Source organism: Corvus brachyrhynchos, unplaced genomic scaffold, assembly GCF_000691975.1.
Source record: "Corvus brachyrhynchos isolate BGI_N302 unplaced genomic scaffold, ASM69197v1 scaffold80, whole genome shotgun sequence".
Taxonomy (NCBI): domain Eukaryota; kingdom Metazoa; phylum Chordata; class Aves; order Passeriformes; family Corvidae; genus Corvus; species Corvus brachyrhynchos.
The window spans coordinates 11,646,096-11,660,707 of record NW_008236769.1 but is presented as its reverse complement, the minus strand read 5'-3'; the positions used below and the strand labels follow the sequence as shown (position 1 = coordinate 11,660,707).

At 44.4% G+C, this 14,612-nt stretch overlaps 1 protein-coding gene across 1 annotated transcript in view; it reads right to left on the bottom strand.

Annotated features, from left to right (window-relative positions):
- The window catches only part of MXD4 (MAX dimerization protein 4), a 41,001-nt gene that overhangs the window by 25,144 nt on the left and 1,245 nt on the right, over positions 1–14,612 (bottom strand). Inside the window, 1 exon segment of the mRNA XM_008645090.2 lies at positions 6,024–6,053. Coding sequence (XP_008643312.2) covers positions 6,024–6,053 — 30 coding nt within the window.

The window sequence follows — 14,612 nt, the reverse complement described above, 5'->3', positions numbered from 1 at the left end:
AGGAAAAAGGACATGACAATTGTAGAGTCCAGACTGTACTTTAGTCCCATCTTTCACTGCAAAATAGAAGCTTTGTCCGAAGTATGAGTAGGTGTACATCTCTGATACCTGTAATATAACCTCCTGAGCAGATTAATTTTCAAGCTTCGTCTGCTTAATATACCCCTCCTTTCCAAAGCAGCAGTGTAGGTAGGAAGACACATTTGTTGGGAGTGCATCATCAGGTGAGCTGCTCTGTGCACTGAAAAGATAACAGTTCAGTGCATAAATATTTACAGCAGCTATTGCAGCAGGTACTGCAGGGTAAGTCACAGGTCCAGACATTTGCTGACTGCCCAGAGATGGGGGCACAGTGAGGAAAAACAGCATTTCAGTGCAAAGTTTTAAACCTTCCAATTTCTTTTAATTCCACAGATCTGTCAGACTCAGAAACATGGGTCACTTCAGCAAAAGCACAGGATTACACCTTCAGCTCTGCAGGACCAGTTCTTTACAGATTTTCCTAAACAAGCTGCACAAAAAAAAATTCTTACAGGGATTTAAGAGGCAAACACCTGGCAAAAGGGGCTTTAAGCTGAGATTCAGCCTTGCACTGGCTGAGGCAACACATCACCTGCCCACTACAACTGGCATCCTCATAGAAGCAGTCATAGCTGGGGAGGGGGAGCAGATGCCCAAACCACGGTGGCTATCAGCTCACAAAAGGCAAATCACACTCCTAAAACATTACCTTGCTTAAGCAGTGCAAAGGTGTGTTTATTGCAATTCACTGGGATTGTTATAAACCACTTCACACCAACCAGATGGTGTAAAAACAGTTCTTTTCTTGATGAGAAAACCAGAAGAAAGATCCAGTACAGAGGTTAGATTCCGCTAGCAAGATGATGTGGTTTCCACCACTAACGTAGCAGCCGCATTATCTGAATGGTTTATGTATAATCTGGACAGATCCTAGAAATGGCAGCAATTTTTATAGACCCATTATAACAATGAGATCTGTCCCAGGTCAGTAAGACCCATCCAACACAGCACTTTCCAGGCAACAGCAGCCAAAACTGGATGCCTAGGAAAAACATTAAACTGACAGAGAAGTGAACTGTAACTGCTCTGTACTGTAAATTAACACTGTAAACTAACACTGTCACCCAAAGAAGCCATCCCACCCTCTCCCTGTGCTGGTATCAGGGTGTGCCTGTGACAGGGAGCTGGCTCAGGAAGGTGACCTGGCCCAAGGAGGAAGCTTCTCCCCTCCTGCTGTGCTGGCAGGAAGCAGGACCCAGAAGCACCAGCATGCAACCCGGGCTGGGTTAAATTCCTGATGGAAGCACAGCAGCGAGACACTGGGTGATCCTTCCCTGGAAGGACTTCACCTCCAGCACCAGTTCAGGGGTTTCCTCAGTCAGTGGTGGCACCACAGCCGTTCAATGTGATGGATCAATGCAGTTACAACTTTATGCTGCATAACAGTGCTAACCACAATGGTAATCTGTGATTTTGAAAAGGCAGCCCATAATAAAAATAAACATTAAGCATTATTTTGGTATGCTATTATTTCAATGACCTTTCAGTTCTGTTTCAAAACTTCCAAGTTTATCACCAATTTGCAATTACATGCTTTTCATTAACCTGCAGTTTAAGAGCCACAGAGAGGATTTCAAGACATCCATCTAAGCATTCTCTCAGCTTATATTAACTTTAAACATAAAGCAACTGTGGTGGGTGCAACTGACGTACCAATGAATGTAACTGTGCTCTTGCATCTGCAATTTCTCCATGAGAAAACCACCTATCAGAATTTAACTTCAGAGTCATCTGCTCTATTTACTGTATCAGCTAATGCTGTACATCATAATGCTCCCATCAAAATATATACTCCTCATCAAAACCTATGTTTCTGTAGAGATATCCATTCATACACATGATGATGCAATATAGAAACTTCTTTCTGGCAAGATTTTAGATTTAAGGACGGCACAAAACTCACGTCAGTATTACCTTCTGTGCGCATGGGAACACTTTTAGTCTCCCCCAAGCAGGGCTCTACACAACAGATACATTAAGCTCTTCTGGGAAAAAGAAAGGTTTGGGGTTTTTTTCCATCTTTAAGGTTTTGCAAATCACTGTGTCTCATGTATTCCCCATTCTGGTCTTGCACTTCTAAAAGTTCAGAGCTGTCTTACTCAGTTGATTCAGGCAACCTCCACAGCAGTCTCAGCTCAAACAGCAATGCCTGGTTTTTACCTCCATCTGCCTCAGCTCACCAGCTTTTGTCAAATCTAAGCCTGCAGACCTGGGACCTAGATCAAGCCATACCAGAGTCACACAGCACTTCTTCAGCTCGTATGGGTGCCAGTTTGGGGACAGCAGCACGTGGCTTGCTGACTTCAAGTACACCTATTCATTTCCTCACAAATCCTTAGAAGCTGTTCTTTAAAATCATCAAGTTTCACAAGCTGTTTCCAATGACTTTGCCAGGGAAAGGGCAAGACCTTGAACCCCTCCTGCAGCAGAATTCCTCATGGCCAGGCAGGACTGAATGACACTGAAGAAGTCCTGATGGGCTGATCCCAGTATCCCTTGTCAGGACTCCACGTGCTTTCACAGGAGGTGTCTCTTCCTCACACAGCCCTGCACAAGCTGGGGGACAAATCCACGGGTGAACAGCCGAGGGCAGGTTCTCCCTGCCTCCACAGAGCAGCGTGGAGATCTCAGCACAGTCTTCAGGGAGATGCACCTTGGCTTTTACCTTCTAATGCAGAACTAGTATAAACTGATGCAAATAAATGAGATAATGCTGTATCTTTTAAAGAAGCTTATGTCTCTCGTAAATTCTTGGGTGTTTTTTATACTATGAAAGTTGAATTCCTCTATACAGTTGTCAGGTTGATTAAAAAATTTCCTTGCAAAAAGTCATGATTACTAATTTACTTACTATTTATATTGCTCTGTGAAAGCCTACAGACCTAATGGTCTGGCTGGAAACAACAAAAAATACCTACATAAATATACATGTGCACTTTTGTCATTAGGAACTAGTTACATCCAAGTGCCACACTCTGACTAACCTGTCTGTAATTATTAAAATATCTTCTAGGACCTCATCTGTCCCTAGGATGAGAAGATTTCTTGCCTTCTTACTTTTTATTTAAGGGGTTTCCTGATTCATGGCTCCTAGATGCACACCTTGATCACACAGGACCAAAACAAAACTGCTATTAGAGGGATAAGTCCTTCCAGAGTGTCCCTATAATGAACACACACTGAAGCTCTGAGCAGGGTATTATACAGAGACTTAAAGCACAGAAAAAGCAATTTCATGTATGAATTGCTGAGAAACACTTTACCGTAACTTTAATCTGAATTCTATCATATAATGAGATTTTTTTTCTTGGAATTATGTTTCTGCTTTCATTTGTGTTCCTCTGAGCTCCCCCTCAAGAGCACACAGAAAAGAGACCCAGCAGTAAAAAATGCAAAATAAACTGGTGGTGCCAAATGGTCAAGCCAGCACACACAGAGGTCAACCACTGCCATTTCCACTGACATCAAAACCAGAGATAAAACCTTTGACGTGCAACACCAGTGCAGAACCCAAAACAGCACCATGTACAGTGCATGGCTACCATGGGTTTCCATTCAGTGACATCTCTGGCCACCCTCACGCAGGACACAACAGCCCTGTAAATAAGGAAGCCATTTCCCTGCCCTCCAGCACAGGGTGCAGCCCTCAGACACCACGTGAGGGACTGGGCATGGAGGAGGACACACGCAGCCTCTCCTCCCCTCCTCCTCGACGGGCTCCTGTGAGATAATCGAGTGTGTCTTGCCAGAGCAGCATCATGGCAGTGCTGAGTCAAAGGCGCTGGTCCTGGAAAGGAGACACCTCCAAAATCAACATCCAGTGCTTCCCAACTGGCAGGGCAGGGCTGCATGGAGGGGGAGGACAGGCTCTGCTGCAGGGACCAGCTGCTACAGGGACACACCATGGCTGTGAATCTCCCATTAAACCGTGCAAGACATTTGATAGATTTTAAAGTACTTTTAGTAAAACACTGTGAAAAACACTATGATCGGTATTATCTGCTCATACACCCACAGTGCTGGAGGAGGGGGTTGTTAAAAGAAGAAATAAAAATTGCAGGAGTCCTTCACACCAATACATCAGGCAGCTAGAACTGCACACACCTCATCTGCTTTTGTGAACACCCATTTGCACATACAAGGATCTTGCACTAATTTGCAAGTTCTCACCAGGAATAATAAAAATCTGGCTTCAAGTAGTTTAACTGCAGGAGGCACAGCAAGCAGCAGCAGTTAGAAACATTAGTTGTATAATCACAAGACATACTGTGCAGTTTACCTATTTTGACCTTGAGATGGCAGAGAAAGAAAAGGTAGCAAGGCAAGTACTGTATGGTCCAGCTACTACAAAGATACAACACAGAACTGGAAGTGAGAACAGTGATTGAACAATTAATAGAGTCTCCTTCTGGCCCTGCATCTGCTGCAAATGCTGCTGTGCCTCATTTACTGTGCTGCTTAAACATGTTAAGGCAGAGCAGAAGGAAGAAGAGGAAAATAACTGAAGGAAAAATAAAAGGAATATGCAGATGAGAGTAAATTTGTATTGATGAAGCAGGAGAGAAGGAAGAAATATAGAGGAATGAGAAAGAATCGTAGTTGGGGCCAATTATTTTTTTTTTCTTTTAAAGAAGTGTGACCGAAGGACAGAATTTTACATGCAGTTATTTTCCTGAAGACTCTGTCAGAAGAACTTCTGCCGGTCAATGTCACTGCCTTAGCCAGTGCACTGCATTCTACAGCCCAGGCCTGTGCTTGTGAGCTTGAGCCTTCTCCAGTTCCTCTCATCTCTAGGATGACCACGTGGCTATTAGGCAGAGCTATAGTTTACTCATATTACAATTAAACTACAGGAAAGCATGTAAGCATGCAAGGGAAGTGATGGTCTAGCTGCTACATAACTGCAGCCACAGAACAACACACAAAAAAACCCCCACGAGTTCAATCTTCTTTTGCCATCAACCACGTTTCACGTATTTAGAAGCATGCAAATAAGTTTAAATCATATCCACACACACCCCCCTCGCTTTCTCTGGATGCGTGAAACCCGAAAGACCACAAGCTACACAAAAAAGGAACAAAAAACCACCCGAATGGGAGTTTATCCTGAATGGTGGGTGAAAGGCAGAGGCCCCGCAGTGAGGGTGCCACAGCAGGGAAGCCAAAGGCAGAGCCAAGACGGGCCCGTTTGCTCTCTGAGCTCCCTCGGAGCAGCGCTCCCGGAGCCTTCCTACAGCCCAGGGGCCCAGCTGCAAACACACTCTGACACGGTACAACACACGCTGAACACTGCCTCCAGAACGGGGCAAACGAGAGCTCTGCACCACGCGGGGCTGCAGGGTCTAATGCCTGTCCTGGGTAGGTCCGGCTTTTCCTGGCGCTGGATTCACCGGACCAGGCTGCGGCTCAGGAGCTGCCCGTTCCTAGCTCACACACAGCTCTCCGGACAGGACACGCACCAGCAAGGAAGCGGAGGGAGGGGAAAAACGGATCTGTAGGTACTTACATGCAAGATGAAAATTAACTGCACTTTAGGCATACTTTAAAAGAAACATAGAATAACCCTGTGTGACACATTGTTCCCAAAAAGCATTCACCTTAGTCACAAAAATACTTTGTACTTATAACATTTAACACCTCTAGCAAACAGTTGCTGCAATCAGATTCTTTGTTAGTAACAATTCGGTTAACCAGTTACAGCATTAATCAGTACAAAGATAATTATTAGGGATGTTTCAAAAGGAGCATACCAAACAGTAGGGGGGAAAAAAGTGCCAAATAGTACTATAACTATTAGATTTTAGTTGATAAAAAAACCAAAATCAACTTAATAAATTACTCAGTGCAGAATCAAAAAAATTTCAACAAAATGTTCTTCAATAAACATGGTAACTAAAATGTCAGCCATACATCTTTTAATTAGCTTTTTTTTCAAAACTTACCTATGTTTTTCTAGTTCGTTGTGTGATGACCTATTAAAAAGAGAAAAGAAATATTAGAGAAAAGGAGAAATAAACCAAGATTTAGAATATTTAAAAGCCAATACCTGCATATGTTGCAAAAGAGTTCTCTGAAATATGTATTTAACATGGATTATGAAACAGCTTTTCTATTAAATCGATTCACTTTTACATCCCTTAGATTCTTCAGGGTATCAACTTAGTTTCCATGAGTAAACTGTAGGTTTGGGGGGAATTATAATATATTTGCATTTATTAGTGTTCAATACATTCAGAGACAGAAATGAACATAAAAAACTGAGCAGGTTAGTAATAAAAACAGCCCACGAGATTTTTATATGTGAAGAAAAATTACGAGGGGGCAGAAAATGTTAGAAGATCTAAATGGCAACAGGTAAGAGCAAAAAGCACCCAAAAGGCCAGCTTTCAAGCCCATGGAGAAGCAGAAAGAACAATCAGCAGCTAATCACTGCAGTTGTTGTTGTTGACATCTTAATGGCAACAAAAGAGGAATCCTCTTAATTCTTCTGAGTCTACAAACAGAAAATAAAACCCAAAAAAATCACAATCCCTGTACCAACCACAGCAGTATGTTATCCTCTTCCAATCTGCTCAGATTAGAGATTTTTTTTTATGCCCCAACCAATGCCTCAGGATTTTTGCCATTAGAAGGCAGCCTTAAATTCTTGGAAGACTTTTATTTTAAACTGATTCAGCTAAAAATATTCATTTTATTTATTTACACATCTCAGGTTAAAAACATTCCTAAAATGAAGTTACTGTCACTTTCAGAACCAGCAATTTTCTGTACTTTCAGTTTTGTCCCCCTGAAAACATGCCCAGCACGTAAGGATCAAAAGATGCAGAGGTGGTGGCAGCTTTTAGGGCTGGCAGATTATGTCAGAGCAGCTCTGCTGGAGCCTGCTGCAACCCCAGCCCGCAGCTGGGCACGGGGTGCAGAGTGAGGGGCCTTTGTGGAGGGCAAGTGCACAGTCCCTCCAGAGAGCAAAGACATCCCAGGGGAATTACAGAGCTGTCCTGCACAAATGCTGCCCGGTGCCGTGCTGTCCTGCCTCTCCCTGCACACACCCGAGCTGCTGGATGCTGTACCTGGGTGTGACTGATGGCAGAGCATCACTCCGGCCATTGAGAGGGAAAAAGAAAGCAAAGCTCACCCAAAAAATATCCAGTGAACAAACCCACAAGCAAGTGATCTCAGGCCAGTGCAGACCCTGATCCTGCGAGGAATTAAGTGAACTGCCCTTCTGCAGGTAAAACTGAAATGTGTACAAGGTTCAGCACTGATGCTAATCCACTCTCACCAGAAAGCATCTCAGTGTTGGTACCAAGACATCAATTATGTCAACCATTACCTGGTATCTTTTTCTCACAAGCCTATGAAAAGCCTATGAATTCTTTATGTATTTTTTTTTAAACTTCTTGCATCAAGTGAGCCATGATCAAGTAATGTGTGTATTTCTACAATGCCATTTAAGTGCTCCTGACCAATGCAACAACACTAAAAGTGTTAGACACATATTCTGTGCTACATTAATAGGGCAAGGTGGGCTTGGTCATTTGGCTATCTTAAGAGGATATTGTTTTTATCTTCTACTTCTACTCTCTACGCAGAGATCAGACATTTTCTCCACAATCATTTCTCCACACCAGTGTTCACAAAAACTGACAAAAGACTATGCTAAATACACCAGTGTTTATGAAAACACATGGAAAACAGAAGTCAGGAGGGAACCATTGTCCCCAAACACCCTCAACAGGCCTGTGAAAGGCACAAAGACACTGTTCGTAGGGAACTTTGGAAGGGAAAGGAAATACAGGCTGGTCCGGATTCATCCGTATGGCATTAATTCCTTGACATTTCTGGCAATTAGCACAAAGGTGAACACAATCACTCCAACTGGCCCATTCTGAGCTGCCAGCTCACAGCAGCTCCAGTGAGCCCACATGGGGACAACACGGGCCAAGAAATCCAGCCTGCATGGAGTATTTTGCTGGGCTGAGAAAGGATGCAGTGAGCAGCTGGCAGTCCTTCTTCATGCAGCACACCTACAGGGCACCTCTGGTGCATGAAGGGTGACCCCGGCGCTCTCCTGAGGTATGTCCTGCCAGAGCAGCTCTGGAGCGGCGCAGCCGTGGGTGTGCCAGCTGCCAAACGGAGCGGCAGCGGCCATGTGCCTCTTGGCAGAGCTCTTGGGGACACAAAAGCCTCAGTGACGCCTGCAGTGTGCAAACGTAGGCACCAGCCACACATTTCGGGAGGTGTCAGGGGGTTGACTAACGCCTCAACTACCAGGCCCTAGGCAGAAACCAAAACCTAGAGTCCTGACATTTACCTGAGAATTGCTCCATCTACAGAGCAAGTTAAATACCCCTATTACAAAGCATGACAGGGGTTTCTTTGGTTGGGATTGTTTTCAGAAGAGATGAACTTCTCTCAAAATACTGGTTTTTATTTCCTTCACTGTCTACAGCACAGTGTATTGGAAGAATATCCATCTCCTGCTGTTTATGTGAACTAAAGTGAGTGAAAGAAAATGTACAAACCGGTCTGCACACAACCCAGCACCCTGTTTCAAAATGGAGTCCTTTACTACTACTTTAGTAAAGATAAGATGTAGGCCACAACTAAGAAATACATGTACATATGTATTTATATGAAAGAGACAGATATATGACTGTGATTTTCAGGCAAATGGTCTGTGGAGTCTTTCAAAAACGGCTGCAAGAGAAGGAAGACTTCTGGTGTTTAACTTAGGTTCACTCTATTGAGTTTGTATCTTCATGCAAAGCTTTGGGAAGTTGGGGGTAGCAGTGATGAAAAAAAAGGTGTCAATAAAAAGGTTCAGATAACAACAACCAAAAAATCAGCAAAATCATAGATTCAGACAGAAGAGATAATGAACACTAGTGCTTAGACTACACTGTTGATCTGAGACAGCTCCAATATCCCTTTTACAAATGCCAGGCAGTTCACTGACTATAAATTTTATTTGTGAAGAAATTGTCAAAAGAAGATTTGAAAGAACAAGGAACCAAGTAAAGGCAGACACTGGTCTGCAAGATGCTGTGCATACTTCCCTCAGCACATCCCCAGAACCATCTCCCTCCACCACCTTCCCTTCCCCAAACAGGAATTCTAGGTATTGGATTTCAGCTTTTGGTTGATGCAACATTCAACAGACACACCTAAACAATTCAGACAGGTGCTAATTGAGATGGCAGGACTAACACAGAAAAGGCAAGGGCCCCTCCATGTCCACTGCTGCCAGTTTATGGGTGAGCCAGCAGGAGCTGCTCACATGCTGCTCTCATCTAGACTGAGATTTCACTGTATGTGCGATGCACGGCCTGTTTCAGTATTGACACCTTCCCTACTCCTCCATCCCTTTACCCCACCAGATGGGACCAGCAGCTCCTGACAAAAGCAGGGATGTATGGAAATGCTGCTGAAGTTTATTGCCCTGTGTTAATGGGAGGAGGTCTAGACCGTGACTCACCAATACACTACCAGGTGCCAACGCATTTTAAAGCACTGTATAGGGACCAAAGCAGGGTACTTAACCAAGTGCTTGAAACTGCGGCAGCACCTGACCCGTGCCAGGGCTTCCTGGTGCAAGCAGGGCTGTCAGGGTGTTATACAACCCATGTGCAGGATACAACTCCACCTAAGGTCATGCAGCCATGTGAACTACACTGCCAGCACTTCACCTTTTGTCCAGGCCAAAAGAGTAAGAACAAACAGAACAAGAAGGTTTATAAGGTGCTACACCTTAAGTGTCTGCATCCAGTTCCTACTCCCAGAAGTGCAGGTGTGTAAAAGCACAAAGCTTACACCTGCAGTCTTGTGTGAATGCGACTGCTGTGCAGCTTTTCATTGAAAGGATCCAGATTCGCTTCCAGGAAATTCCCTGTCCACATACCTAACCTGCCTGGGATGCACCTGAAAATACTACAGTTTGCCCCGCAAAGCACAGAGAAAACTGAACATAAGCACATGTCCTCCCAAGCATTCATTGCTCCTGGGTTGTTGGTTTTTTTCCGTTTGTTCCGAACTGGACACATTACTTACAGCCTGTCAAAGAAACAGCCTGTACCGAATTAATCCACTAAAAATTAATTTTGCATTCTCCTCATAGCAAAATTTAACTGGTTCTGCAGATTCAGCTGGGATCTGGGAACCAGGCATACTGGCACAGCCTTGATGCAGAGTTCTGGCTCTGGGATCGCATTCAAGTTGGTGCTGCCACATGTTTGCAGTGGCCAGGTCTGAACGTGCTTCTAATACGGTGGCAATTTGTTTTCCTCAACTGCACAAGCAGGGCAGCTCCCAAACATCGCAGACCTACCGCGGTTCCTCAGGGGCGATAGGCCCATTGGTGAAATCTGTTATATTGGGACTAAAATGCATTACTTTAAAACCAAATGTGGCGGTAACAATTGCTGTCCTAGCTTTCAGAAGGCAAACCCAGAAAGATCTATCGAATTCAGAAATCCAGGTGAAAAATCAGAGGAGCTACATCTGCACAGTCTGCTTTGCAGTGTTTTATTCTTGGCCTCTCACAAAAAAAAAAAAAAAAAAAAAAAAAGGAAAAATAAAACAAAAATCAGGCCCTGATCCCTAAGCTGCTTAGTGTGGGCACAGAAAAACATCTGCAGAGAGCAAGGGGCTCACTCTGTGGGCCACAGGTTCACCCTCAACATGAGCCAACATCAACAGAAGAATTCGGACATTAAGCTCTGTTTTTATTTGAAAATCCAAATGCCGCTCTCATCTTTTTCTACGTGTAACCCTTTGCCAGAACACAGCACAAAGTACATGTCTATTTATATAACATATGAGCAAAAATATTAATTAATTGACACAGAAGATATATTTATAAACCGGCATTTATTTTGCTCCCTCTCCTTCAATAAACCAGCTCCTAAATTAACAGGCCAAACACACTGCACCACCGACATTCAATTCCTTTCTCTGAAAGTAAATTTAACTGTGACTTCAGTAGACTGGCATCTAACACTAAGATTTTGGTTTTCATTTTACCTTATTTCTGACCCTTTCATGGTGAAGCAGCTGCCTGAGCTCCCCGGTGCATGGGCAGACACACACCTCAAACCCACCCACAGCTCAAGGTACCCAACACCTGGTGAGTGTCACTGCAGCCAGGGCAGAAGAAAGCCCCGTTATCCGCAGGATTGCATGTTCCTCTGTCAGAGTGCTTTGCCTTGTGAGCAAACGTCACCAAATTTCAGATTTGTGTCGCATTCCTCCTCGGCACATTGCACACGTGTCACCTATTTGTTTCCTTGGAGCAAAAACCAAGCTTGACTTTTGAATATTTGCTATTAACATTTCAAAGGTACAACAGCAGTAAATCCAGCTGTTTGTTTTATGCCTTTTTTTAATTCTAAGTACACCTTAGCAAGAATTATTACACTGCACGGCACTGGTTTAGGAACTACATACAGCCACTGCTCTGCGGAGACATTTATTATACTGTAGTCAAGTACCTGATAAGTATTATTGTAACAAGAAGATGTGACCTAGGTTTACCTCCCTGCAAAAGATAATATTGTGGCTTTCTCTAATCTCCTGTTCTCTTCACAAAACAAGAATCCAGTTTCATTTGCCAGAGGATTTTGGTCAAAATTACTGGGGGGAAACAAGTCTGAATCTCGGCTGAGGACACGGTACAAACAGCAAACCAGAAAGAAAACAAAGCAGTTTGGTTTGTGTGACATGGGAAAGGGCACATCACAGGAAACTGAGAAGAAAACACATAACATCAAGACATTTTAATGTGCAAGTGAAAAAGAAATGGCTAAACTGTGTCTGACTGCTACCAGTAACACAGAGAATATTGTTTATCAACAAACTGCTAACAACCACTTTCAATTTTGATTCAAAGCTAACAGTGGACAAAGCAATAATGTTAAATTCTTACAGTGGACAGAAAGCTTATAGATTTTGGTTAATCAAATGTAATTCTGCTGGTATTTTTCCCTGCATGAATCAAAACCTGCCAGAATTACTTCTCACTCAATTGCAGTCAAGAGGCCAGCAACCTTTTAGCCCAGACCCAAGCATCCTGTCCAAAGGGCCCACAGCCTCCTGCCCCTTCTCCCGCTGGTCTGGGCCTTGCCAGCCATCCACAAGGGATGGAGGTCTCATCCTACAATTTCTTACATGAATATCACCAGCACTTTGGCAGAGGAAGGAGGGGTCCATCAGTGCCCAGGGCAGCTGAAATCCATCCCTGCCTGTCACCCAGCCCACGGCGCCTGGCCAGCACACCTGTGCCACACGGGGTACTCTCTTCCCCCCACAGGCAGGCACACGGGAGGGAAAACACAGAACAAAGAAGAGTACAGCACACAGGCTCCCTCACATCTGACAGTTTTTCTCCTCCTCCCCTCTTTTCTGATTTTCCAAGAATAAGGAGATGTTTTTCATGCTTCTATATATGTATACTTCATAAAGCATGAAAAAAACCCATATGTGCATATATACATCTCTCACTTTTTAATCTGATCAGATGCTGCAAGCAGCAGGATACAAAAATAGATAATGAAAACAACAATGCCCCTGCAGATTTGAAATGTGCAGTTAGCTGTTCCTTTCCTACGCCTCCAACCTTAAGTATGTATTTTTAATCCAGAAAAACAATGAAATAATAAGGCGTGAATTTCAGACATGTATGCAATCCCCTGTATGCAATCACGTCTCCCAGCATCTGATGCTCCAAACCCAATGAGTCTGGAAAATGGTTAAAGTGGAACAATATGGACAAACACTCTGCCCAGTGGTTCACATCACCCATGACCACTCCAGATCCTCTGAACTTTGGTCAATCGTCTCCCTCTCAATCTTTGAGTTGCTTAGGAAGAATTAAGTGTGTTACCAAAAAATTCACTCTAGTCTGGGGCTTGGCCCCTATAGCCTCTAAACTCCAAATAATACACCAGCTGGTGTACATTGTGTATTTTGCATGTTTAAATGTGGGGGTAATTTCTCCCCAGAAAATCTAAGTGCGCACGCAAACATGAGCAGTGATTGCTGGACATAGGTACAGAGCCCGTACAGACAATGCAGAGGTGCCCACAGGGCACTGCTACTGCCCCTCTGTCCCTGAAGGAACAGGGAGCTGCATTAAAGCAATGTGCCTCTGCTTCCCACACCGGTCAGCAAGCCCAGTGTTCATGCTGAACCAAGCCAGCCACTGTCCCAGCAGTGTTCGTGCTGGAAACCATTCCCTGACAAGCATCATCCTGTCCTGCAACACAGATGACCCATCCCTCATCTCATCAATGCAGCTAGAAGAAAAGAAAGTGTAGGTAAACGTACACATTGCACACCGCAGGATGGCATTTTTGAAGGTTGCCACTGCTATGGAGTGAGAACCAGAGCAAAATGCTAAACAGATAAATATAAATCTGCAGGCAGAAAAAAAGCAAGAAGGTAACTGCAAGTGGATGTGTGTGCCTCAACTTTAATATCACTACCAAATTTGTAACCATAAATCTTTTAATTCTGCTGCATTTGATAGATTAAAAATCCTCTCCTAAAAACTCCTGAAAGCGGCTTACAATTCAGACAAATAACTATTTTGCAGCGGATGACAAGAGCCCTAAGAACGGAAACGATGGAATAATAGCTCTGTAACTAACACAGATTTCTTGAAGAGACAGACAAGAAATCTGTACAATTCAAGGAGCAATTTACAGCTGGAAATCCTATGAAATCTGTTTTGAATTTTTTTTAAAAGCAGTGAGCATACTTTATATGAAAATAATTAAAAATCTTAAGGAGCAAAGTGTCTCAGGACACAAGACACTCCTCCCACTCCTGATGACTTTCTCTTTTAAAATGAACTGTCTTTTCATGCTCCATGATGAGACAAAGAACTCAACTAAAACTAAAAAAAAAAGTAGGAGTACTGCAATTAACAGCCCCCAAAATGGTTGCCTTGCTCGGGGCAGGGGCACGGGGGCACAGTTTGCTCCCCCTCAGTTATCTTCGAGGCACACTGCTCGGCCGCAGCAGGCACCACCAGGGCACTCAGCAGCTCGTGTTTTTGCTCAAGGAGGGAGTTCGTCAGCTTTTGATTTCGGTTTGCACCTCCGGTGCCCCACAAGCAGCTCCTGGCCATCTGCCTGGCACCTCCCCAGCACCATTCGACCCGGCCGCAGGATGCCCGCCGGAGCAGCGAGAGCGGGCCTGCCGAGACTCTCTGCTCCTTTGGAAAACAAGTCACGTGCAAATCAAGTTCATTTTAGGCTATTCTACAGGAGCCACCATCCAGCATGACCATGCAGAGCAGAGCCTGCGCTGGGGAGAGCATCGCTGCCCCGGGACGAAGCAGGCCCAGCAGGGCACGGTCCTCGGTCCTCTCCGGAGCAGCCCTGGAAGAGCAAAGCAGACCAGAGCAGGCAGAGCCTAGGGCTAGGCTTGCTCCCGGGCAGGGGCCGGCAGTGTCCCTGTAAGACAGCCAGCCTCCTGCACGTACACAGCCGCTGCCCGAGCAGCAAACAAAGCTGCAGAGCCTGCGCCCA